Source organism: Cyrtonyx montezumae, unplaced genomic scaffold, assembly GCF_038088225.1.
Source record: "Cyrtonyx montezumae isolate F1298 unplaced genomic scaffold, pur_monq_1.0 scaffold_3, whole genome shotgun sequence".
Classification (NCBI taxonomy): Eukaryota; Metazoa; Chordata; class Aves; order Galliformes; family Odontophoridae; genus Cyrtonyx; species Cyrtonyx montezumae.
The window spans coordinates 117,509,712-117,534,966 of record NW_027072034.1 but is presented as its reverse complement, the minus strand read 5'-3'; the positions used below and the strand labels follow the sequence as shown (position 1 = coordinate 117,534,966).

At 44.8% G+C, this 25,255-nt stretch overlaps 1 protein-coding gene across 3 annotated transcripts in view; it reads left to right on the top strand.

Annotated features, from left to right (window-relative positions):
- Positions 1–25,255, top strand: part of DENND2A (DENN domain containing 2A) — a 55,988-nt gene that overhangs the window by 16,778 nt on the left and 13,955 nt on the right. The window contains exons 2-14 of one of the 3 annotated variants that reach the window (XM_065743173.1): positions 1,911–2,009; positions 3,535–4,746; positions 6,283–6,410; positions 9,591–9,712; positions 12,582–12,779; positions 14,099–14,192; positions 15,443–15,493; positions 17,754–17,941; positions 18,656–18,765; positions 18,980–19,049; positions 19,658–19,735; positions 20,228–20,368; positions 24,748–24,896. In XM_065743173.1, the coding sequence (XP_065599245.1) occupies positions 1,939–2,009; positions 3,535–4,746; positions 6,283–6,410; positions 9,591–9,712; positions 12,582–12,779; positions 14,099–14,192; positions 15,443–15,493; positions 17,754–17,941; positions 18,656–18,765; positions 18,980–19,049; positions 19,658–19,735; positions 20,228–20,368; positions 24,748–24,896 (2,612 nt within the window). In that variant the 5' untranslated portion in view covers positions 1,911–1,938. Of the gene's footprint in view, positions 1–1,910; positions 2,010–2,180; positions 2,676–3,534; positions 4,747–6,282; positions 6,411–9,590; positions 9,713–12,581; positions 12,780–14,098; positions 14,193–15,442; positions 15,494–17,753; positions 17,942–18,655; positions 18,766–18,979; positions 19,050–19,657; positions 19,736–20,227; positions 20,369–24,747; positions 24,897–25,255 lie in introns of those variants that run through there. The other 2 variants (XM_065743174.1, XM_065743172.1) reach the window with 2 other exon arrangements.

The following is a 25,255-nucleotide window of genomic DNA, read 5'->3' as shown; positions in this document are numbered from 1 at the left end:
CTGTGGATCAGGGTTGAAAGTTGGTTCTGGTGGCCTTATTAACTAAAGACTCAGTCCCATCCCCTTTGCATCTTGTTTGGACTTGGGAGTGTCCCCATGCTAATTATCTGACCTTTGAGCTGATCAGGAGGTACCTCATTATTTTCCACTGTTTTTGTTCCAGAGATGATTTTTTTTTTCTCACATCTTCCAAAGCATTTGGATATGTACACCTGGTGCTTGTGCTCATATTGCAGCATCTGATGTCTGGCTGCTTAGGAGGCTCCTGGCTTCAGTCCTTGGGGGCACTGAAGGCCAGGCTGGATGGGGCCCTGGGCAGCCTGATCCAGCACTTGTTCTAGTGACTGGCAGTCCTGTCTGTAGCAGGGGGGTTGGAACTAGATGATCCTACCAAGAGAGAGGAGCTCTTCACAGGCAAAACTTGGAGAGGGGCCATGTGTCCGCCGCCTGCTGTTGGGAGGTTTCTTACTGTTAATGGCTGTGCATGGGCACGCTGACCAGTGACCTGGCAGTGCAACACCAGAGAGAAAGCTGTAAGCCAAGTGCTCTGCAGCCTCAGTGGCCACTTTGCAGGAATCTGCTCTGGTTGCTTGGGTGAGTCATCCTTTGGACAGGGACACGGGTGATCATTAGTTTTCCATTATTCACAACGCATAACAGTTAATGGATGGATGAATAGGTTTTTTTCCTTGGGCTGGTAAATTTTCTTGACAATTTTGCAAGGCTGCTCTGTGTGTAGAAGTGAAATGGGTGTTTGTTCCAGTTCCTAATGAGGAAGAGAAGCCAAGGGGTTTATTGTCTGGGGAAAGAGTCTACTAAATGGTTAGCCATGAACTGCTCTGAATGTGTACACACTGAGTTGACCCAGAGTTCACTCCTCATCTTAGGAATGCTGCCAGTGTGGGATAAAGGGAGGGAGAGAAAACTGGGAACAAACAGGACTGATTTTTTTTCTTTTTCTCTGCCCAAAATACTCGAGCAGTGGAAATGAGAGATTCTTTTGTTCTTCAGTGTTGTTGGTATGCTGTTGTTTTTTTTTTAAGCTACGAGAACTGACTAAACTTGCCAAGACTCTGTCTTGTTTCTGGATGCTAGGCGTGGCTGGGTAGCATTGGGCAGAGCAGGTGAGTGGATAGACTGAGGAAGCCACAGGTTTTCCCAGCATGACATGTGAGATGGCGAGCCCCTTCCTGTCCTGAGAGGTAGGGATGGGAGGCTGCAAGGCAATGACTTTTATAAGGAGAAAGAGTACTGTGTAGCAATAAAAAGAGGAAGGGGTCTGTTGAGCGCTGCAGCAGTGCTCAAAGGAGAGAGAGGAACGGAAATGATGAGGTAAACAAAACAACTCGGTTTTGTGATGGATTTGTCTTGCCCCACAAGCAGTTGTCCTTGAAGCAGATCACCAGCAGTCTGTCGTGGCCCATCAGGAGGGCACAGTGTAGCATAGCTACATGCTTCAGCGCAGTGTCTCTTTGTCATAAAATATTGTAGGGGATGTTGTGACAACTGGAAGAACTTACATCATGTGGCTTTAGCACAATTCTTAGCAAAATCATTTTTGTTAAAATGTTCTGGGAGGATAAAAAGCCTAAATCCTCAGAGACTTTGGCAGTAATAAAAGCATTCACACAATGTGCTGCGTATTCAAATCACACCAGTTGATACTGAGTCAAAGATCATTCTTGTTTGCAAGGCCTGTCAGCTCTTCCCTGGGCTTCTAAGGGCTGGTGCTGTCACCCTTCTTCCTGTTTTGCCAATGGTGAAACTGAGGCTGTCCTCCAGGAGCTCTCATATTTTGCTCCTGTTAGTTCTCCTGGACTTCAGGAAGAGATGTCTATCTGTGTGTTTGTTTGCAGCTGGAGGGGAGAGCTGAGCTCAGAATGATGGTTCTTCCTTGTGTCTGTCTGCAGGTGAACCGCTGCCCAGCTGTGTGCTGACATGATGACAGCTAGCAAGGCGGACGATGTGAGCAGCAGATCTGAGAGCAGTGTCTGCAAGTCTGCTGAGAGGTGGGAGCTTTCCAGGTTTCAGTGCTGGGGTGCTTTGCTTTTGTTTGTTATCCCCAGAAGAAAGAAAACCAAAAGAAGGAAATATTCTTTCAGCTTAACACCGCCCCTCTCTACTTACATGTTAGATCATGTTATATGTTAGATCAACACATGTTACTGTGTTGATGATACCCCACCTGCACTTGACATCTTCAGCATGGAGACTCCTCAGACAAGCCTTTCTGTCATCGCCTCTAGCAGGCTTCTCCTGGTGTCCAGCCTTAGTTTCTAGTGCACAGTCCAACCACCAGTGTCACTGCCATGCCTTGCTCCTGGGGAAAGGTCCATGATGTTCACAGTGCCAGTTCTTGCCCCAAGCATGAAGTTATCTCTTAGACAGTCGGGAGTTAAATATCTGCAAGGCTAAGGAAGAACAACATCTGGCTCAGGTCCTCCTGCTCAGAAACCCATCCCAGACTCAGTTTGCAATACAACTGAGCCTGCAATGGCTGCCAGCATTGCTTAGCTCCAGGACAAAGCATGAGGCCTGCCAGCACTCAGGGTATCCAAGTGGATGTTCTTACCAGAGTGCTTGAGCTCTGGAAGAAGCACATGGGTACATTTAGGTTGACAGCAATTTACAGAGTTGAATTCCAGTGTTGGGATCATGGTCAAATGGGACTCATGGTAAGAGCTTGCGTCTCTGTAACTACCTTGTGTTGTGCTGGTGTTCCTTTCCAAGCACTGGAAAGTACTTGGGTTCAAAAGCATTTTGTGTTGGAGTAACTGTTTGTCCAGCTGGAACTTTAGTGTGTTGTTATAATAACGCAGTATTGAACAGAAAAATAAAAAAGCACTTGGAGATCCCCCAGATGAGAGATATTAGGGACTTTTTGATGCGGTTTGGACTCAAACAAATGAAAATGTTGAATCCCTTGAACTGGAAATGTTGAGCCTAGTGCTCGGGTGCTACATCACATCCTCTGCACCAAGGGAGTGTGCATGGGAGCCCAAACCCACGTGTAGCCTGGGATGGAAGGGACATAGAAGTGTAGTAATAGAAGTGCAGGGCTTGTACATTTAAAGCAGGTCCTCTGAGCTGGAACTACAGGAACGCTGGCTGTGCCACATGGTTTCTTGGCTAACAGCAGCGGTTTAGCTGTTGTTTGTTAAGGATCGATTCTGTATTTATTTGCAGTGGACCTGCTTAATGCCTTAAAGATGTACAAAACTGCCACAGTTCTGAACATGCACACAAAATGCTGTTGAACCTCTTGTTAGTACCAGCGTGTCTGTTGTACAGAAATGATTACCTGCCACCTACTTCTGTCAGAGAAAGATTTCATTTCATTAAATAGGGAACATTGTGTTCTGGTTATAATGACCATTCCCTAGGTGTTCTCTCCTAAAAGCCTGTCTCTCGAGGGCTTGGTGTGAGCATCCTCTGCTGTTACTAGATTTGTGAGTGGAGTTTGTGGAGCTGATGGGCTGACTAAACCAAGGGTGAACAATGGCACTGAACGTCTCTTTTCTTTTTGGTGTATAGGATCAAGCTTGCAGATAAAAGCAGTACAGCAGCTGTGAAGGAATTAGGAAGTCTTCTGTGTGGATTTTCAAGGGAGAGATGTTCTGAAGGTGCCTCTGTCACCCTGAGTTTAAGACCTGAAACTGAACCAATTTCTTGCGTGGTGAAGAACCCACTGGAAGCCTTGGAAAACTTGATGCTGGATCCAAGGCTAGACTGCTTTCAGCAGAACATGCTTAGTCCCAAAATGATCATCAGTGACCCATCTGTGGATCTGAACGTTAAAGAAAACAGTCGAATCATCAGGAGACAGATAGGAGGTACTCAGAATGCACGGACACCTGGAAAAATTGGCTTGAGAAATAAATCCTTCAGCATCAAGGACAAAATTTCAGAGTGGGAAGGGAAAAAGGAAATGCAGTCTGCTCCTCGTCGAGAGGAGGAGCAAGGAGCTAAAGAGGAGCACAAGATACCATTTGTAGTTGAGAAGACGAGTAGAGAAGCACTAACATCTCGGAAGGTGGAAACCAGGAGACTTCTGAACTGGGAGCTGGAGTGCAAAGGGGCAGGCAAAGAGAATGAGCGGAAAACAGGAACTCCAAAAGGCACAGGGCAGGGAGCAGAGCGAAAAGGGGAAATGGAGAAGGATGAGGAAGTGCAGTCCAGCCTTGGAAAATGCAAAGAAGTGAAAGGTGGGAAGTGGGAGGTCCAGAAGGAGAATCTTTCAGTGCTTAGTCAGGTCAAGAAGCTGGAGCGGGCTTTGAAGGACGGCTCAGCAGAGCTGCAGCCACAGATGCCTGGTACTTACTACTCCCCACAGTGCTTGCAGGAGAAGGCAGCACAAGGACACACTGCTCCAGAGGGCCATGAGAGCATATGTGGGACTGAGCTCAACAAAAGGCTTCTTGGTTTGGACTCTGAAATGAGTGAGCCAATTTTTGGGACTCTAGAAGAGGTAAGAACTTCTCATGTGAAATCCAAGGACTGCACTACAGAAAATGTGTACACAGAGCCAGGGGTGCCAGAGAAGAAACCTTTCATCAACCCACTGCCAAAGCCCCGGCGGACTTTCAAACATGAGGGGGAAGAGGACTGGGTGCCAGCAGCTAGGAATAAAAGAAACTTGCCCCCTCTGCCATCCATTCCTCCCCCCCCTCTTCCCTCCTCTCCTCCTCCATCAGCCGTCAGCAGGAGGCTCTGGAGCGGGAAGCACAAGAACAACGCTGACCACAGGTAATTGAGATGTTTCACAAAGGTGTTGGTCTTAATGCTGGAGTTGTCCCCCCCCCCCACCCCCATTTCATGTATCTCATTGGAAGAGCTGCATCTTCCTTGGTCACATGTAATGCTCTGTAAATGAGAGCCTTGATGGCCATAATCTAAACTAAGTCTTAAAAGAATGGAGCAGAGTCCTGCCAAAAAGGACTTGGTGGTTTGTGAGCTGGACATAAGCCAGCACTTGCAGCCTAACAAAAACAACTATATCCTGGGCTGCATCAAAAGCAGTGCAGCCAGCAGGGCAAGGGAGGTGATCCCGCCTCTCTACTCTGTGCCGGTGAGACTGCTGTGTCAAGGAGTGGATTCCTCAGTACAGTAGAGATATAAATCTGTTGGAGTGTGTCTAGGGGAGAGCCACAAAAATAATCCATGGAAGGGAACACCTCTTGTACGAGAGCAGACTGAGAGAGCTGGGGCTGTTCAGCCTGGAAATAAGAAGGTGATGGGGACACTGGATAGTGGCCTTTCAGTATCTGAAGAGGAGCTACAGGAAAGAAGGGGATGGACTCTTTAGCGGGAGCTTTTGTGTTAAGACAAGGAGAAGTGGTCTCAAACTAAAAAGAGAGGTTTAGATTGGATTTAAGGAAGAAGATTTCTTCAGTAAGTGTTGTGAGGCACTAGAACAGGTTGCCCAGATGGGTGGTAGAAGCTCTGTCCTTGGAGTCACTGAAGGTTGGCTGGAGGGGCTCTGAGCATCCTGATCTAGCTCTGTGTGTCCCTGTTCATTGCTTGCAGGCGAGTTGGACTAGACGGCCTTTAAAGGTCCTATCCAATGCTAAGAATTCTATGATTCTGTGGTATGTCTGAGAACTCTTCAGGAGTCAGTACAGCTCTGTGGGGTAATTGTGAAGAGATGTGTGATGGTAGATTAGGCTTTAAGGTCACTGCGTCACATTGCTTAGCCTTCAAGCCCAAGATTGAGGGGTTTGTGTTATTTTTTTTGTTTTCTTTCTAGCAAAAAATGTAATTATAGATTGAATACAGCTGATCTGGAAGGATCTCTGGGTTGATAATCTCTAGACTCTACCACAGCATTTTCACTGTTAATAGTAAACTTTTCTTCTAACTGAATCTACTGTGTATTTATTTTCCTGGTTTGCATTCTTATCTTTTCTCTCAACCCTCATGACTGTAGCACATTTTTGAGGCAGCGAGCTTAGTTAGAACACACAGCTGCATCAACTGTTGCATCAAAATTCCTGGTTTGGGTGCCAGAGGGAATCTGAAACTCTCCAGGTTTGTCAGTGAAGGACGCATTGGTTTTTACCCTTTTTAGCACCCAACACTTGAGTAGTGCTGTCCTGTACTGCTGAGAGACGTGATTTTGGTACCCCCTCACTACTGGGCAGGGTGGGAACTGTGCTGTAAATGGGACCTGTCATGGCCTAAGGTTCTGTGCAGTGTTGTGAATGAATTACAAGGTGCTGTGATTTGGCTGTAAAAGCTGCATCACTCTCCTCTTTGTTCCTTTTCCCTCCCATCAATGTGTAGGAAGTCGTACGAGTTTGAAGACTTGCTGCAGTCATCATCAGAGAACGGAAGGGTGGATTGGTACGCGCAGACCAAGCTGGCCCTCACACGCACTTTATCAGAGGAGAATGTCTATGAAGACATACTGGGTAGGTAGGAGCTTTGGCCCGGGAGGGATTTGACTGTAAGCACTGAATAACACAGTGGTTGTGGTCAACAGCCCTGTGTTGGTGGTGCTGATTAAAGTTTGTTTGTTATCCACAAGCAAAACAGATTTACGCAGTTCATAGTTTACACGATTTATTGGCATAGTAAGAAGAAAAACAGACCAATTATTTCAAAATTCATCAGCTTCAAAGATGAACCTGAGGCATGTGGGGACCAGCTTTTAGTTTTTGCTGACATCTGCCCTCTGTCTTCCTTGCATCCTGTGGACAAGTTCTCACAGCTCCAGTATGTCCATTCTTGTGAGTTTGTCACCAACGAACATCTCACTCGCTCAATGGTAGATCACTGACCACAGAACATAGAATAAAAGCATCCCTCTTGAAAAAACCTTCGTAAGTTTTTGTAGCTCTAGGCTGGGTTGTGTAAGGCTCTTGGCTGAATTTGGCAGAGTAGGAAGAGAGTGGATGCATTGGCTCTGACCATGCTGCCTAGATGTTACCTACAGAAGTGGTCTGTGCTGTTCAGCAGGAGAGGCAGCTGCACTTTCCCAGGAGCAATCAGGGCATTATTATTTTGATACCAATAAAATCTCATCATATTTGATTAGAAGGATCTCTGAAGGCAGTGCTGTTTCTTTGGGACTGGTTGCAGAAAGGGTGATGCCAAATGGATGAGCTCTTCTGTTAAGCTAAGGAGCCATTTGCCTTTGTCTTCCCTCTATTTGAGAGGCCTAAGATCCAGGGGATGGCTAAACAGCTGTTATTTTTTTCATGTGCATGTTTTGGGGTGTGGTGGGAGGTCTCAGAAATCACTGTGTCGCTGTCACCTTGTCAGCTGGAATAACAGGGATAGCATTACAGGGTGGCTGTGTATGCAAATCCATACATCCAAACACAAGCACACCCATGTATCCCAAGCTTGGAGAGAACTTGAATGCTAGTCTGAAATTCATATCTCCTCCAGCTTTTAGTTGCAAAGATCAGAAGAAAACAAAGTTGTGGACAATTAATGGGACATGTTTGGTTTGGTTTGGTTTGATTTTTGTTTGTTTTATTGTTCCTTATTTAGGCTTTGCCCAAAGTCAGTGATCTTTAATTGGTTCCTGCAGTTCTGGCTGGTTTTACCATGGGAGCTTGAGAAAAGGGGATAGACAGGGGCAACTCTGAAAAAGGCAGTCTTGTTCTTCTCGAGGCCATGGGTGTGCACAGTCCACAGAATATAAACAACATGTGAAAACCAATGGAGGAGTAATGGAGACTGTTGGTAGCCCAGAGAGACAATGGGTGTTCCATCCTTGCAAACATTCAAGGTCAGGCTAGACAGGGCTCTGAACACCCTGATCCAGCTTTAGGTGTCCCTGTTCATTGCAGGGGATTTGAACTAGATGACCTTTCAAGGTCCCTTACAACTCTAAATGATTCTATGGTTCTGTGATAACCATGTGTGTCCACAGGGCATGCAAGCATACATGCTCACCCTGTGGACACGTGCGTGACATACAGAGAGTTCAGCTTCTGGTGAGAGGTCTATTGCCCTTTCCAGCAAGTCACACAGATTCCCTTCATTTACATCTTTTTACCTGTTTGCTATTGCTTATGTGGAATGCTGGAAGCTGTATTGTGCAGATGGATGTCAAGGTTTATGTGTCAAAAAGGGAAAGCTGGACATGCTGGTAAGCAGTTTGAGGATGGGATTGGCAACAGAACACAACCTCATTCTTCTTTCTTCAGTCCACCCAGTATGTGACTGCTGAAATACATCCTCAGCTGTGAAGTGTGCCATTGGAATTAGAAGGTGGAACCACTTCCAGAGACTGGAGCATTTTTGCTGAAAAAATGTTAGCACAGACCTACTTTGCCAGTATCACACTGGTTTACCTCCTCCTTGGTGAATTCAGGTCCACCACTGCAGTGTGAGTATCCCTGAGCAGCAGACAGAAGTCAGCGTTGAAAAGGCTTGGGTTTCTGTCCATGTCTGAAGACTTCGTTTGCACTCCCTTCCTGGCAGAGCAGTCAGCTTGGAGCACACCCAATTGACAGATCCTGGTGCCATCTACAGCTCTTACTCCCAGAGGCCTGCAGCATCTCTGGGCTCCAGTCTTAGCTCTCTGTCAAGCATTACATGAATGCAGCAGAAGGGCAGTTGCTTTGAGTTCCAGCTGTCCATTGGGATGGCATGTAAACATGGTGGTGAAGGGAGAAATCTCATAACCAATGGCCTGCCCTTGAAGGTGCTTGGATTGAAACTTCGTCATTATTTTTTTAGGATGCTCAGTTGAAGATACCACAAACTCCTTTTTCAGAATGGTGTACTTTTTCTTTGAAGACACTTACGCTAGTGTTTTCCAGCACTGCTGAAGAATGGGGTGTAAGAAGTTCATTATATTTAATCTGGAGTACTTTAACTCAAGCTGGTCATGTACCACAAAAAAAGAGACACCTCTGGGCAGTCATTCAAGCTTTAAGTTTTTGAGTGGCTCTCATATAAGAGTAGACCAAATCTTACTTCAGAGATGTCCTTTTTTTCCCTTCTTCTCTCTCTTTAGGGAGAGAGCATCCTGGTTTGGGATGGCCTGGATTAGGTAAATCTTTCTGAAGTGGAGTATGTGGAAACTGTGGCATCCATGAGTTGTAGATGTGTTAAAAAGCCTATATTATGTGCCAAGCATCCATGCTGCGGGAGGCAGCCCAAGAACAGTGCTGGCTCCACTTAAGTGATGGCCAGAGGTCTCTGTAAATGTGGGGTTCAGATGGAAAGTGGACCCTTATGCTAGACTTTGGCTCACTGTTCCATTCAGAAATAATTCTAAGCAGAAGACTGGGAAGACGGAAATATAATTATGGACCACTATGCATGAGAAACTCACAGCTCCTCTGAAGAAGGAAATGAACTTGAGGACTTGCTGCATCTTTTCCATCTGTAGTTTCTGTGATATGTTCCTATGGCTGAATACATCAGCGTCAGGGTTTGGACACTGTCCAGTGAGCAGCTGGACTACTGGGGCTATGGAGAGAATGAAGCAATGGCAGGAATGCTTGAGAACAGGTCTTTATGTCTGATGTGGGAGGTGGGAGAAGTCCAAAAGATCCCCAAACAGATTTTTATGGCAAACCTCAAGGATTTTCTGCACTTACAGTCTCGTTTGTGGCTTTTTACTGCAGATCCACCATCTAAGGAAAACCCTTATGAAGACATTGAGACCAACAGCCGCTGTTTGGGGAAGAAATGTGTCCTGACCTTCCCAGCATCCCCCACTTCTTCAGTACCTGGGACTCCCACTAAGGTACTGTGTTTCAGGTGGCCACCTCTCCTGCTCCAGAGGTCTTTGGGTGAAATCTTGGTTCTGCATGGAACAGTGGAGATTTCTCTGACTTTTATGTTAGGATTCTTTGCCATTTTGTCTTTACCTCTGATAAGAGTATGATGTAATAAAAAAGGATGTGTTGCCCTTTAGCAAAGTTAAAAAAAAGCATTCCTTTACACAAGTGTTTTCTTGGCTTTCATTTTTTTTTTCACACCTGGGCTTTCCCTGGTGCTTTGTATCTGCCATGCAGTAAGGAGCAATTGGCTTGAAAAGAACTGAATTATTTGGTGTTACACTGCAATTTTATGCAGCTGCAATCTGGGACTGATGTGAGAAAAGGATGGGAAGAAATCCTCTTCTTAATCCATTTTATATACAAACATGTGTCTCCAGAAAAATATTTCTGTGTCACTGTCCTCTGAGCAATTTTTTGCAGCAGCTGTATAGCTAGAAAAGAACAGCTTTTGAATTTTAGCCAGTTCATGTATGCAAAGAGAACCTGGGAACATGTCTACAGATTTTTAATGAATTTCAAGTGAAGATGAGCTGAGATCTCCTACCTTCCCCATGAATTTAGGGGCAACAGATTAAAAAAGGGAATCCAGAAATGGGCATGTTAATGTCATGAGGTTGTTTGGATTGGGGAATTATCTCTGAATCCATAGAAAAATCCCAGTATGTTTTCTAGCAAGTGGTCTGCCTCATTGGCAGAAGGGCTACATTGGCAGGGATGAGAGTGAAAATAACTGAATGTATCCTTGCCTCAAACCTGCACAGGGACAAAAGTTCAGTACTAAATTTGTTTGAGATACTAAATTATGAGAGAAGAATTTAGTGCAGGAAAGCTCCTCCTTCCTTCCTTTATAGAAGGTGTTTTAGTGCTTGGGTAATCAAGCCCTGTGGTTGTCATGGCTCTGTATCTGTGGGCAGTATGAGTGTGTGTGCTGATGCCGAGATACCTCTGCAGACCTTTCCCTTGGGATGGCTCTTCTGATCTCTGCTTGATGGGTTGGGTTGCTGGTAACCAGTGCAGTGCTACATCTGAGCTTAGGGAGCCCATGCTAAAAGGATGTCCTTGCTAGCAGCACAGCTTACAGACAGGTGCCACTTTTCTCCTTAGTGAAACCAAAAGAAGAGGTAAAACATTGGTCTGCACATAGTGCTCAGAGTTCATCGAAGCCAGTCATGAGTTGGTTTGGGTGCTTCCTGTTTCCTATGTAGATTGTCCAAGACTGGAAGAGAAGGGGCAGCGTGACAGCAGAAATCATGTTGGCAACAACTGGGTTCAGTGCAGGTAGTTGGGATCTACTACCATGCTTTCCGAGTTGCAGCTATTAGAGCTGTTAGCCAACATTTTGAGAAGTCATGCAGCATTTCTTGACGTGCTCTTCTTTTTCAACCAGCTTAACCAGCAATTGAAGTTTTCTTCAGTAGCTCAGTGCTTCCAAATGAAAATTGTCCTGCGGTTCTGAATCCATTCTTGTTGTTACTAGTTAGGTCTAGAGCAGCATAAGTCTGTATGTGAGTGTTGGAGTGAAGCTGTTTTCTACCAGACAGCTTCACAATCACTTGTGTACCTGTTTCCCACCTGTACTGTTCAAGTGGTGCTGCAGTGTTATTCAGGAATGTCTTTCACCCTAAGTATGGTTCCCAGCAGGACAGTTACTGAAGAGCTGAATGGAAGTAATTATGTTTCACTATGATGCTTTGACATCCCAAAGCTGTGATTTGCATCAATCAGTATTATTGCAGTTCTCTTGGCAACAGTCTAGCTTGCAAATGCAGTATGAATCACACTGGAGAGCGTGCCCAGGATGGAGTCTGGATGGATTTCAGTAGTGGTTTATGTCACTAGTGCAGGATGAGATTGCTCAGTGCAAAGATTCTTCCAAGAGTCATTTTTACGTGTGACTTCTCCGTGGGTGGTATGCATTTTTGAGAGCCTTCTACAAATCATTCAGAGACACCTGAGCTAGTAGCCAGGATGAATCAGGCTGGCAAGTCTGCTGGGTGTGCCTGTTGACGTAGACAGACCATTGTGCTCAGAGAGTGCTGGAGTGACTTGATGAGAATTAGCTTAGATGCCACTTCACTTCCCAGTGTCATGTAGGAGATACCCTTTGATATATACAGTGCCTGGAAAAAGCATGACTTAAACTTACAATCACTGGGAAATTCTGTAGAAGACCAAAAAAAAAGTTCTTACTGAGCATTCTTTCTGATGAGAAATAGTCTGTCCTCCTTTATCTGGAGCTGAGCTATATGCTTTTCTGCTGCTGGTTTTGGTCAGGGACTTCAGTAACTTTAATCTGGTACTGGAATCTGCTGTTATGCTCCCACCAAAGTTGCTACTGGGCTTAGGGTGAAACCAGTCTCCCTAATCATCCATCAGGAGTTTTCTTGCACCATCCTCTGAAATATTTAATTTTCACTTCTGATAGAGATGGAATATTCAGCCACACCAGCCCTGCTTTTCATCTGGCTTCACTGCTCCTCTATTCCTCCTGACCATCTGCTCCTTAACCCATGTGATTGTGGCTGTCTGGTTGTTAACAGCCTCTGGGTTGCACTCTAAAGTAAGGCTTCTTGACCAGCCCCTGGGACTGTGTTATGTTCTGGAATGAACATGGGATGGTTAAGTTGCTGTCAAGATAGTCGTGGCCTAACCTAACAGCTGGACAAGTTCCTTGTGTGTATGCAGGAATCTCTGAGCATTCTCAGAAACTAGGCTATTTTGCCAACTGAATGGTGTGGACCCCCCACTGGATTTACCACTGTGTCAATGTTAGCAATGAAGGGAAGGTACATGAAGTGCTGCGTTCATTCATTCCTTCTCCTCCATTTCCAGTTGCTTTCCAAGCCTACTTTTTTTCGACAAAACTCAGAGCGGCGGAGTTTCAAACTGCCGGACATACGGAAACTGAGCCGTGATGGAACTGGGTCACCATCCAAAATCAGCCCTCCCTCTACTCCCAGCAGTCCAGATGACACCTTCTTCTCTTTGGGAGACCCTCAGAATGGCAAGAGGAGAAGGAAGATTCCCAAGGTAAATCTTGGCCTCCCTCTGCTTTGATAGCTTCTTCCAGGCTGGAATGCAAGCATGAAAGATTTTTCTTCAGTTTCCAGTGTTGTGTCTCTGCAGTAGAGCCATTGTCCTGGAAGTTGTCTTGACTTGAGTTTAACTCCTTTTCTGCCTGAAGGAGAAGGTGTATAAACATCTCTGCAAGTTTTGAAGAATATATTTTTTCATCTCACCATATTATGAGATATATGAAAATCTTGATTTGATTGTAATGAAGGGCATTTTCTGGAGTGACATCTCCTAGTTTATCTTTGGGTACAGCATTACTCTGTTTCAGTTTGATTTTGTTTCAGAACTAGCAGGAAATGTATTCAGTCCAAATGAGGTTGGCAGCAGTCTATCTTTTGAATATTCCAGAAGCACAGTTATAAAAACAAAGTTGCTTGTCCTAGTCTTTGTAGGACAAGCAGAGATTACAAGGACCTATGTGTGGTGATTTTTTTCTGAACCCATAGTTTTCATTTTGGGGGAAAGTAGGGTACATTTGTTTATCCTATTTGTTTCCAGATCTGTATCCATATTCACATATATGGTTTTTGAGTGCCCTCTCGGTGTACTTCACCTCTTCGGGAAGGAGCCAAAGATTTCCCCATGATTCCCACACTCTGTGCACATGCTTGAGGTCTGTCAGTGGGTTTTGCACACATTTGTGTCAACTGAAGGGAAGGCTATGTTATGTATTTACTGGGCAGTGCCTTGGAGAGGGAGTTCAGAACTGAGATTTACTGTGTTGGTGGCAAGATTGACCTGAGATTTGAGCTGTGCAGCTGGGTGGAGCAACATCTGATGTAGGTCAGATCATCCTGCCTCATGTTTAAAAATTTGGATTGATCTCTTGACCAGGTGTGTGTGGATCAGCAGATACCTTTTTAATGCAGAGCATAAAGTTTGCTCTCATCCTCCAGGCAGTATTCTGCTTTCAAACCTGCAGAACAAGGCAAGTCCTCAAGGGGCCCTCTGGTGCTCCATGGATCCATGGTAAGGAGAGGCTCAGTACAGCCACAGAGTGTGGAAGCATATTAAGCCTGGCCTTTCATCAGGGCTTGGTGCCTCGGGCTCCTGCTATGCCAGCACAAGTGTGCTGCTCCTGTGCCAGACAGAGCACCAGATACTCTGTAGGTTACCATGCAAGGTAGATGCTGGTAACAATTGATTCTGGGCTGTCCAATGAAGTGTTATTGTACAGCCAGGACTAGGAAGTAGAACACTTTCTGAAATTCTAACATTCTTTCTTGCCTGGAGAGGAAAATAACCTTTTTTTCACTTGTGTTTTTGTTGAGCAGCTTGTGTTGAAAATCAATGCCATTTATGAGGCAAGGAGGGGAAAGAAACGTGTCAAGAGACTATCACAGTCTACAGAGAGCAATTCAGGAAAAGGTAAAGGAACGTTGAATCTTTGAACATATAAGACTTCTTGAGAACTTGCATAGAGTTTAGGCTGACCTGATGATACATGTGAAGTTTTTTTAATGTTTCTCCCAGTCTGGCCTGACACTGTGTTGGGGCTTCCATGCCTTCTTTTGGAAAGATAAAGATTGTTCCCTGCCCAGGGGCCTTTCATGATGAAGCACTTTTTTGTTTTCTTTTGCTTCGTTTTCTTTTCATGGCTTTACATGATAACCTTCTAGGTCATACCAGAAATGTTTCCACTTTTTGATGTTTATTTCTGAAACTGGCCGTAAGCTTTGGAGAGGAATGTTCTGTCCAAAGAGTCTTGATTTGTTGAGATCAAAATATTTTGTGGGAATGTGTCACTTTAATGAGCTGTCCAATAGAAGATAGTGGATTTTGAAGCAGTTCTACGTTCGTCAGCATCCCAGTAAGTAAATAGACTCAGTTGGGAATCAGGATTTCTAGACTTTTGACTGTAGAACTATCTCCATCATCTCAAGACTGAGATTTTTAGCCTCTCACTGTTAGTCAACTGCTCACCAGAAATGTTCAGGTGCTTCAAAGGAATTATTTTTAAACATCTAATCTCTGCAAAACATTAAATTACATCTTTGCAGCACGGTATTTTTTTTCTGAAACACCCTCGTTCCCACTGAAAGGTGGCCTGCAGCTCTGTTTCTTTCCTACAATTATTTGTTACTGCTTATCCTGTTCTATTTATAAACTATGTGGGGGGCGTGTTTAAGTGAACCTTCAGGGAAGTGTCCCAGACTGGTCCATCCATTTTTTTTGTACTCCTCTCTGAAGCACCGACACAAACAGGCTGTTGGACAGTATAGACATTGAGTTTTAATCATTCTGGCAGTTGTTGGGATTTTTGTTTGTTTTCACCCCTTGCCTCCCATACTACTGCATATTAATCAGCGATTCACCCTTGTGTCATGCTTATACAAAAATGGATGGAAGACTGCTCTGGCATTTTATTCTTTATGTAACTCTAATGGCTGTGCAAAGTAGATTTTGTTGCATTTTTTTTTGTCCCCAAGGTGAATGAATGGGAAAATACTGAGGACGATGTACGTGGGTATGCACATCCCTGAAAAGTTAAAGGCCCCTGAGAATTGTATTGTCTTCTCCCTGAAGTTTTTAGGTCTGGCCTTCTCATGTCAGTGATAGGAAATTCAGTGTTATAAATAGGTTTCGCTTACTTTATCTTCCCCCTTCTTATTTTCTAGTTACAGATGAAAACAGTGAATCAGACAGTGATACTGAAGAGAAGCTGAAAGGTAAGGCAAATGTGTGAAGAGAACAAATGGCTCTTCATAAGCTCTCCTCTGAGTTCTTGGGTCAAGACCTTTCCTCTGTGTTCTGGATTTGGAGAAAGAGCTTCTTTCCACTGAGAACACGGTGAGAAAACAAAGATCTCAAGGCTGCAGGAGAAAACCCAGGGGTAGAGGTCTATAGGAGTCCAGAGCAAACATCTGTTCCAATATGCACCAGAGCTCTTAGCACTGTCATAGGAGGTGGTTTATATACTGTGGAGATAAAATTAGGTTTTTCTAAGTGCACAGTCACAAACATTCAAACCAGCTGACAGAGGCAATATGGCAGTGGGTCAGGGTGTTCAGTAACCCCACTACAAATTGATTAAGGGAGAAAACCCACTAGCCAGACTGACTAGCTAAGGAAGTGGAATTGCACTGTGTGATTTTATTGCAATAACTAAACTCTTCTGCATTGGCTAAATTGGGGTTAAGTGCTTCATTCCTTGTTTCACTCCAATAGAGCTTACATATGGTATACTGGTCCCCATAAAGCTTTTGAATCTTGTTCTATAACAAGCTTTGTGACATGCTGGTAGCATTATGTTCTCTTGGGAATTTATAAAGCGAATTAAAATCCTTGGTGGAGTTGGAATGCAAAATTCAATCTCATTCAGGATCCAAAGTTTCCTGATTGACGTCCATACCTCATTGGGGTAGCAGGTCAGTTCTTAAGCTGAAAAGAGGGATAAGCAGCAGTTTCCACTCTGGGTCAGCTGTAGTGTCTTGTGCTTAGGAGTGCTCATCCTTTCCCTCTTTCAGTTTTTTAGAACAGAAACCTCAGTCTGAGAGGGTTGGGCTCGGCTGCAGTCACCACTTCTTTCTTTACAACTTTGTAGGCTGTGCTTAACAGGCCAAACACACCAGCTTAGCAAGTCCCTGTACATCATCTAAGACCCAGTAAATCATCAGGCAGCAGTTGTGAGACTGCACGTCAGAGTCATAAGTACTGACCCTTGGGAAGGAAAAACATTTAAAGACAAGCTCTGCCATGATGACAGCAGTACAATCCTGATATCTAAAGTAGGTTGCACAGAATATAAACAACACAGAGCCTGAGTGAGCTTTTCAGAAGCACTCGGTGTTTTTGTGGCAGTGCTCCTTTTGAAGTCCCTGGTAAAACGGAGACCACTTCTGAAAGCTTTTGAAGAATTACAGCTTTAAAGCAAATAGCATAATAGCTGATGAGAGAAAGGAGTCTGAGCCATCTTTCCAGGCCTATAACTGTCCAGGGACTGTGTCACTCTCTGATTTAAGAGGCACCTCAAGATTGCTTTGAGCTGTATTGTCTGGAATAGTCCATGAGCGGCACAGCTTTACCAGACAAAAGGTCAAGAGTCTGGATTGAATATATACCATCTCCCAGAAAGCTCTGTCTCCCAAGCAGATGTCTTGTGTATTTGGAGTTTCTGCAGTATCCCTGTGGTCATTATTTCTGTCAAAAATGTTGTTTTACCACCCACATTAGCGAAGAGCACATTTGTGAGAATGTGCTGGAGCCTGTGCTTATAGTTAATTCTTTCTTTTGTAGTAGGGCTAAGGGAGACTCATGGAGATTTAATTTGGATGCAACTGTAAAACAAAGCAGGGGGATGGTCTTAGGGAATCTCATCTGGTCTCTTCTCGGCATGCAGCTTTTCATTACTTTCTATGCTGGAATGTTTATTGTCCCACAGCTCACATGTGTTGCAGTTACGGCTTGCTTGGCTGTTTCTCTTGTTTTCCCATTGTCTTGGGAGAACTTGTAGAAATGTGGTCCTGAGAGATTAGGCAGAGATGAGCCAGCCCTTTTCATTTGCACTTCTCTTGTTTTTGCTGTTGTCCTGCAGCCCAGCCCACATTTCCAAATCTGGGAGTCCCCAGCATTGCTGATCCAGGGGAGCCTTAGCCTGACCCAAGTACTGGTCTTGCAGCACTGTGGAGATGGCTGCCCACTATTTTCTGAGCCAAGTGGTTAGCCACCTTACAGTGATGCCTTCAGACAATGCATACATGCGTGTGAGGAGGAAATACTTCTGCCAAAGCTCTTCAGTGTGATGATACTGGAAAGATTATATCCTGCCTCCGTTAGTATTCGTAGGGCACCTTCCACGTGGTCTCCTCCTGTTGCTCAGCCACTGACAAAATAAATGTAGTGAGGTGTTTTTCAGTCTCTGCAAAGCAGTGTTGGTGCTCTGTGCAAAGCACTAGATGAAATGGCAGTGTCTACTTTTTCTTGTCGTAGCTCACAGCCAGCGCCTGGTCCATGTGAAATCTCGCCTGAAGCAAATGCCGCGGTATCAAACCTTGGAAAGGGACTTGATTGAATATCAAGAGAGGCAGCTGTTTGAGTACTTCGTCGTGGTGTCACTGCACAAGAAGCAGGCTGGAGCTGCCTACGTCCCTGAGGTTACCCAGCAGTTCCCGCTGAAGGTGTGGTGCCTGTCAGGAAGCTCTGGGTTGCATGTCTCAGAGTGCATGGTGCACCACACAGCTGGAGAAGCCACAGCATCTCTGTTAGCCACATGTTGTATCAGTAACCTCTGTGCTGTGGCATTGTTCAGTAACACGGGAGGTAGAGGGGCTGCAGTAACCTCTTCAGAATTGCCATGACATTCCCCACTGTTGAAAGAGCAGCTGAGTCAGACCTTTTGCTGCTTTTGGCTATGACTTTTATGTAGCTATTACTTTCTCCTCATTTTCTTTTTTCTTTAAGGAAGAATGACATTTGGGAGAAGATCTGTTCTTAAAGGGAAGGCACGTCTTTTATCACTAGTCTAGCTGAAAATATGGAATGAGAAATAAGAGAAACAGAGCCAGTGTGACAGGGTGTTTGTAAACATGGTGTACCCAGAGTTGTCCTAGACTTCAGTTCTCTGATCCCTCACTGGAGCATGTGTCCCAGACTGGAGTCACAGTTGAGCAGGGGCAGGTGCTGCAGACTCAGGACTCGGTGGAATTGGGGGTACAGAGTTACTTTAAGATATCCAAAGATTAGGTGAGCCAGAATCACAGAAATTTTAATGTCTTCCAGGCAGAAGCTTAGCCTCTGTCATCACCTCTTCATTTGTCACAGGAAAAATATTTGAAGTCATTCCATCCCCACATGACTAATTGGAAACATTCCTTCTCTCTGTTCTCGACTAGCTTGAGCGCTCGTTCAAATTCATGCGCGAGGCAGAAGATCAGTTGAAAGCTATTCCCCAGTTTTGCTTTCCTGATGCTAAGGACTGGGCCCCCATCCATCAGTTTTCCAGGTAAAAGTACTGTACTTCATATCCTGATACATGAGAAATGAATTTATGTATCAGGCTAATTAAATGTGAGAGCCATTGTGCTAGAAAGTTTGACAGAGTCCTGAGAGAGTGTATTGGAAATGCAAAAAGATCGTGGGCTGAATGAGTTCATCTCTATGTCAGACTTTCTGTATGGGTGACGAGTACCTTCTTATTGTGGTTTCTCTTTCTGCAGCGAGACATTCTCATTTGTCCTGACCGGGGAAGATGGAAGCAGGCGTTTTGGATATTGTAGGAGGCTGCTGGTAATTATCTCCTCTTTCTCTTCTAGCAGAACAGAGCAGCCTTCTTTGGAGCTGATGTTATTGCTAGCCGTTGTGAAAAGTAGAAGGCTGCTGCTCTTCTCTTTAAGTGTGGAAAGGGTGGCAGAACAACTTCGTTCTCTTCTGCCCTGCTGAGTGCCAAGGTCCCTCTCTAAATGCCATCCTCCCCACTAGACAGAATACTTTTGTGTTTTCCTTACACCAGTGCTTAACATTGTGATCACGGACTGTGTTTTTACCGCTAAACTGAAGACAGAGTTTATCTCCCTTAGGTTTAGATAGCTAGTAAACAGTTGTCTAAAACAATACTGGTCCTACAAGCTCAGAGTTGTCCCTGCAGAGCAGTTTACCCTGCCTTGGTCGCTTAGGAAGGTTTGGATTATACCATGGAAGTGCCCATTTCTTCCCTGTTCTTCTAGAGTACCTGTGTTTAGATCCAGACTTGAGATATTGTCAGCAGCAGCACACTGTCAAAGATATGCTGGTTTCTGAGCCAGTCAGCGAGCTGCAGAACTAAGAGACCAGTAGTTAACAACTCTGATGTTTTCTTGGTGTTTTGTGTGTGTGTGTATTTGTGTTTGTCTTGAAAGCCCAGTGGGAAAGGGAAGCGCCTCCCAGAAGTTTACTGCATCGTGAGTCGCCTCGGATGCTTCAATCTCTTCTCTAAGGTGAGCAGGGAATTTGTGCAGCAGGCCAGGAGGGACCCAAAAATGAAGTCCATGCCAAATGGATGTGGGAATGGGGGAAGCTGGTGGCTGGAAAAACACCAAAAATGGTATTGGCAAGGCAACTGCATGCATACAGTTAAATTCAGTACAGTTAACAGGAAAAATAGTTTGTCATCTGTTGCCTTGTTTGTTCAGCACAACTACTAGAACATGAGCATTGACTTAGAGATTAAAAAGTGGAGTCATGGGAAGTTTGGGAGTTGTAAGCTGTCCATTGACCTTGCTAGAGCTGGATTTCTCTTGCTGAAGAAAACGAGGCTTTCAGTCCCACGTTACCTTCTTCCTTATGAGTTAAGGCTCTGTGTAATGCTGGGCTAAGGATAGAATGTAGGTGCTGTTGCACACAATTCCTGCTGTTACCCTCTTCCTTTTTTACATGGTTGTTTTTTTGTTTTTTTTCCATGTGTGCGTGGTTTCATCATTTGATTCCAGATCTTGGATGAGGTTGAGAAGAGACGAGGCATTTCCCCAGCCTTGGTGCAGCCTCTCATGAGGAGTGTCATGGAGGCACCTTTCCCAGCTTTGGGCCGGACAATTACAGTCAAGAACTTCTTGCCAGGCTCAGGAACAGAGGTAAAAACACCAGCCTAGAAGGAGGGAGAGTTAGGCCAGCAAATTGTTTCTGAAAGTTGGGACTGTGACATGGTACCAGGGATGTTCATGAATAACAGATTGTCTGGCAGTTGTGTGGAAGGAAGCTAAGGAATTAGATAGGGAACCAGAAAAGATGGCGTGGAGAGTTTTTCAATGGCTTCAGAATCAAAAAGGAAATGGTTGTAAAAATGAAGGTGTGGATACATCAACCATGTGGTAAAATGAAGCATGAATTTTTTTGCTTAATTTCTTAATCAGTAGCACATACTCCAGTATCCTTGGCAACCCTGTCCATGGCAGAGAGGATGGAACTAGATGGTCTTTAAGGTCCCTTCCAACCTAAGCCATTAACGCAGAATCACCGTTTGTGTGGGACAGAACAGGTAGTTCTAGTCAAAAGTATCTGAAATCACACAGGGGCAGTGCTGCAGCTTTTGAAAACAGCATTTGCGCAGCGTGGAGATGAGGGTACATTTTGTATCTCCCACAACATGATGTGAGGGCAGAGGAATAGTTTTAAGAGATCTGGGGGATTGCATTGAAGGACTGTGGGCAGGTGGAGGTAGCTAAACTGAATGTGATCTTGGCCATACTTTCTGTTAGGCCTTAAACATGAGCAAGAGGAAAGAGGGCTGGTTGATGGAGGCGGTGTCTTAAGGGGAAACATTCTTAGTACAGTCGGTCAGCAGTCTCCTTAAGCAAACAAAAACAGCTGGCCCTAGTCTATCTAGCAGTATAGGTATACTTGTTGCTAAAATCTAATGTAAAGGATGGTAAACCACGCAAGGACCAAACTGAAAATAAACAAAGGCTAAAATGAGTTCTAGCCAGTAGAGGATATAAAAGAAATTACAGGTGTCTATGAACAGAGAAATTAGTGAAATTTGTTTCCTCACACTCCTTCTTCTATGTATGAAGCAGTGTCCAGGCCTGTGCCATCTGTCTTCCCAGTGCCTAAGTGCCAGTGCTCAGGAGTGAAAGCAGGATGTGCACAGGCTGTGCTCTGCACTGCCCCTCTTTCTCAGCAGGGATGCTATGCTGGTGTGTATGTAACTCCCCTCCGTAGGCGGCTGCTTTCTGCAGACGTGCAGAATTTAGTTGTCTTTGGGACTCCTGCTCATTGAAATAGGAAACTGGTCAGCTGGGAATTCAGAAGTTATTGCAAAAGGAGGGAACCAAGTGGGAGCAAGACTGCTAGGATAATTTCCTTTGAAACCCGGGCTGTGAATACACTGGAAGGATGAGATGGAAATGGAGAAATACTGAATGCAGACAGTGGATTCATTTCTCCTTCTTAACATTATGAAGCCTTTAATGTATGGCAAATGAAGACAGACTGTCATATTTTGTGGTTTTTTTTAGTACAGTCATTAATGTTGGAAAAGATCACTATGATCATCCAGTCCAACCGTCAGCCCATCCCCAACATACCCATTAACCACGTCCCTCAGTGCTACATCTTCATGGTTCTTGGACACCTCCAGGGATGGTGACTCCACCAGACCCCTGGGCAGCCTGTGCCAGTGCAGTACCACACTTTCTGAAAAGAAATGTCTCCTAAAATCCAACCTGAACCTCCTATGGTGGTTAATTTAATCATAAATGGTCATTAAAAGGAATATGGCCAGCAGGTCCAAGGAGGTGATCATCCCCCTCTACTCTGCCCCAGTCAGGCCTTACCTGGAGTACTGTATCCAGTTCTGGGCTCCCCAGTACAAAAAAGACAGGGATCTCCTGGAGAGAGTCCAGTGGAGGACTACAAAGATGATAAAGCACCTGGAACATCTCCCCTCTGAGGAAGGGCTGAGAGACCTGGGTCTGTTCAGCTTTGAGAAAAAAAGACAGAGAGGATCTTACTGATGTTTGTAAATATCTTAAGTGTGGGATTCAAAGGGACATGGCCAACCTCTTTTCATCAGTCTGCGGGGACAGGACAAGGGGAAACAGCCACAAACCTGAGCATAGGAAGTTTTGCACCAGTATGCAAGGGAACTTCTTCGCAGTGCAGTGACAGAGCACTGGCACAGCTGCACAGAGAGGTGGTGGAGTCTCCTTCTCTGGAGATGTTATGTGAGACCCACCTGGACGCCTACCTGTGCAACCTGGGCTATGGAGCTGCTTTGGCAGGGGGCTGGACTCGATGATCTCTAGAGGTCCCTCCCAACCTCTACAGTTCTGTGATTCTGTGATTCCCTCTTGTCCTATCACTGTTACAAGGCAGCCGACACCCACCTCACCACAACATCCTTCCAGGTCGTTGCAAGGAGCACTAAGGTGTCCCCTGAGCCTCCTCTTCTCCATACTGAACAACCTCATTTCTCTCAGCTGTTCCCCATAAGACTTGTGCTTCAAGCCCCTCACAGTTCCGTTTCCCTTCTCTTGACACCGTAAGGCCTCAGTGTCTTTCTTGTCGTGAAGGGGCCCAGGAAAATTATTTACAGTCACATACATAATGTTGTTAATAATAATGAAAGGTTGTTGGTACAGGACAGAATAGGAAAGAGTTAGCTCATGACAGTTTAGTTATTTTTGAATAATTGGGAGTTGAGGTACGTGTCTGTGAAAAACAACTGCAGCGATGTCTTTTTTACTGTGTTGCAAAAGCAGCTGTTTTGCAAGCAGCTCTGAGAACAGCAAGTCCCAGCAGAGCAGAATAAGCCTTGTGTCCGCATTGAAGACAAAGAGTGAGAAGGATACAAGGAAATCTAACAGGGCTATTCTAACGCTAACTGCTGAAAGTATGTAGGAATGAAACACATAATCAGCTTATATGTGTCTAGAGGATTGTGAAGAGAAGCAGTCACCTTGGATTTGTTAAGAGAGTTTTGTTAAACTCAGACTGCTTTCATCTGTGAAGTACCTGCTCTAGACACGAGAATGTGGAATGCTTTTTGAGGACATCTAGGAAGACTTTCAGCATAGCGGGATGTGCTAACATTTTCATCAACCAAACGGAATAGTGCAGACTAAAGTAAATTATTGCAGAGCACATGCATGGCTGGATAAAAGTCTGCACCTGAGGAGTACATTTCCAGTCGTGTGCTTGATAGTCTGGGAACGTTTTGTTTCTAGGATCCATACTGCTCGTTAGTTATCTTGCTGATGGCATGAGCCCATTTGTACAATTGGTAGATGACAGCACAGAGATGGGGTGCAGGCACTTCAGGGAGTTAGGGATTAAAACTCAGAACGACCTTGCCAAATGGAATATTTGGTCTGAAATTCAGTAAGGATATCAGTATGGAACAAAATGCTGTGAAGGAGAAATCAGTAGTCTGATACAATGTGCAAGTAACAGAATGAACAATAGCACTTCAGAAAAGGATCTTGTGCTGTTGGGGCTCATAAAATGAGCAGAAATAACAATGTGATGTTATCAAGACCAACTCCTGCACTGTAAAAGAAAGTGAAAGGATGATTAATGAAGGAGAGCAATTATCCTAGTTTCCAGCATCAGTGGAGTACTGCTGTCAAAACAAATGTAAACACTAGAAGAAAGCTCTAGAGATGTAGTTCCAATTGCTGAGTGGTTTAGAAAATACAGAGCTTCAGTGAATGGTTTTCTCAATATGGAAAACAAAGAACATAGGGGGGCAGGTGTTAATAAACAATATCCAAGAAGTCTCCTACAGAGTGGAACGTGACCCATTGTTCTGTGTGCATACAGAGGGTGAGACAACAAGCAGCTGGTGTGGTTTGCCACTGAGATAAATTGGCAGTAGGCTTAATGTTGGTCAGGGTAGTTCGGAACTAGAGGAGATTTTATTGTGGGGTTTGTAAGATACCTGGCTTAGAGGGTTGTCAAGAACAAATTAGGAAGATCTGTCTAAGATAAGGAGTATGAAGGGCCAAGGTGATGTTTTGGGAATTACTAAAGTAGATGTGAACAAATGAAAATGATCACAGGTTACTCTTTGTAATAGTATAAGTGTGGTCAGTAAGTTAGACATCCAGAAGTAAATAGTGTCTGTAAAAAATAAGAGTGAAAATGATAAAGGCTCTGTGCCACTCTGCTGCCTGGGTGCCAGAAAACCTGGAAACCATTCCTAGCTGGACACAAACTGGTTTTCCTCATTATGAAAAGCTCCCTGTCCTCAGCCCAGTAGGGCATACTTGTGGTTGGTCCCATGCTGTGCACATTGAAGTGGACTCCGGATGGTTCTCAGCGTCATCTGAAAGAATAATTTGTGGGAGGTCTTTGGAAAGTTTGTGTTTGAGGGCTGAACACCAAGTGGTGTTTGCCAGCGCAGTTGGTAATGCTTGTTAGCTGCTAAAATACCTGTCAGGTCCCTGCTGCCACAGCATCATTGGATGGTGAGAGCTGACTGACTGACCTGTGCTCTTTCTCTCTCCAAAAGGTCATTGAGCTGCGGCGGCCTCTTGACTCCAGGCTTGAGCACGTTGATTTTGAGTCCTTGTTTGCATCCCTCAGCGTGCGGCACCTGAGCAGGATCTTTGCCTCCCTGCTCCTGGAGAGAAGAGTGATCTTCATTGCAGACAAGCTCAGGTACTCTCTTGCATTAGTTTCAACAAATCGCTGTTAAGGAAGGAAGGCTGAGAAGGCTGCAGGGACTAATCTCTTTGTCCTGTTCTTTTTCCTTCTCCACTCTTTTCCAGCTTGTATCTGATGTAAGTAGGGCTGTAATTCCCAGAGTGGGGAACTCACTGTAATTTCACTTCACAGCTTGCAAGAAGTGAGCTGCTTCTCATCTACATGGAGAACCAAATTCCCTGTTCTCCGCCTGGTTTCAGAGTGGAGCACTGGTGCCAAGGGAGCAAAAACCCTCTTCCTCCACAGTTCTACAGCATTCCCCACTGAGTTGTGCTGGAGTTCCAGTGAGAATGCTTCAGGCAGAGATAGCTATT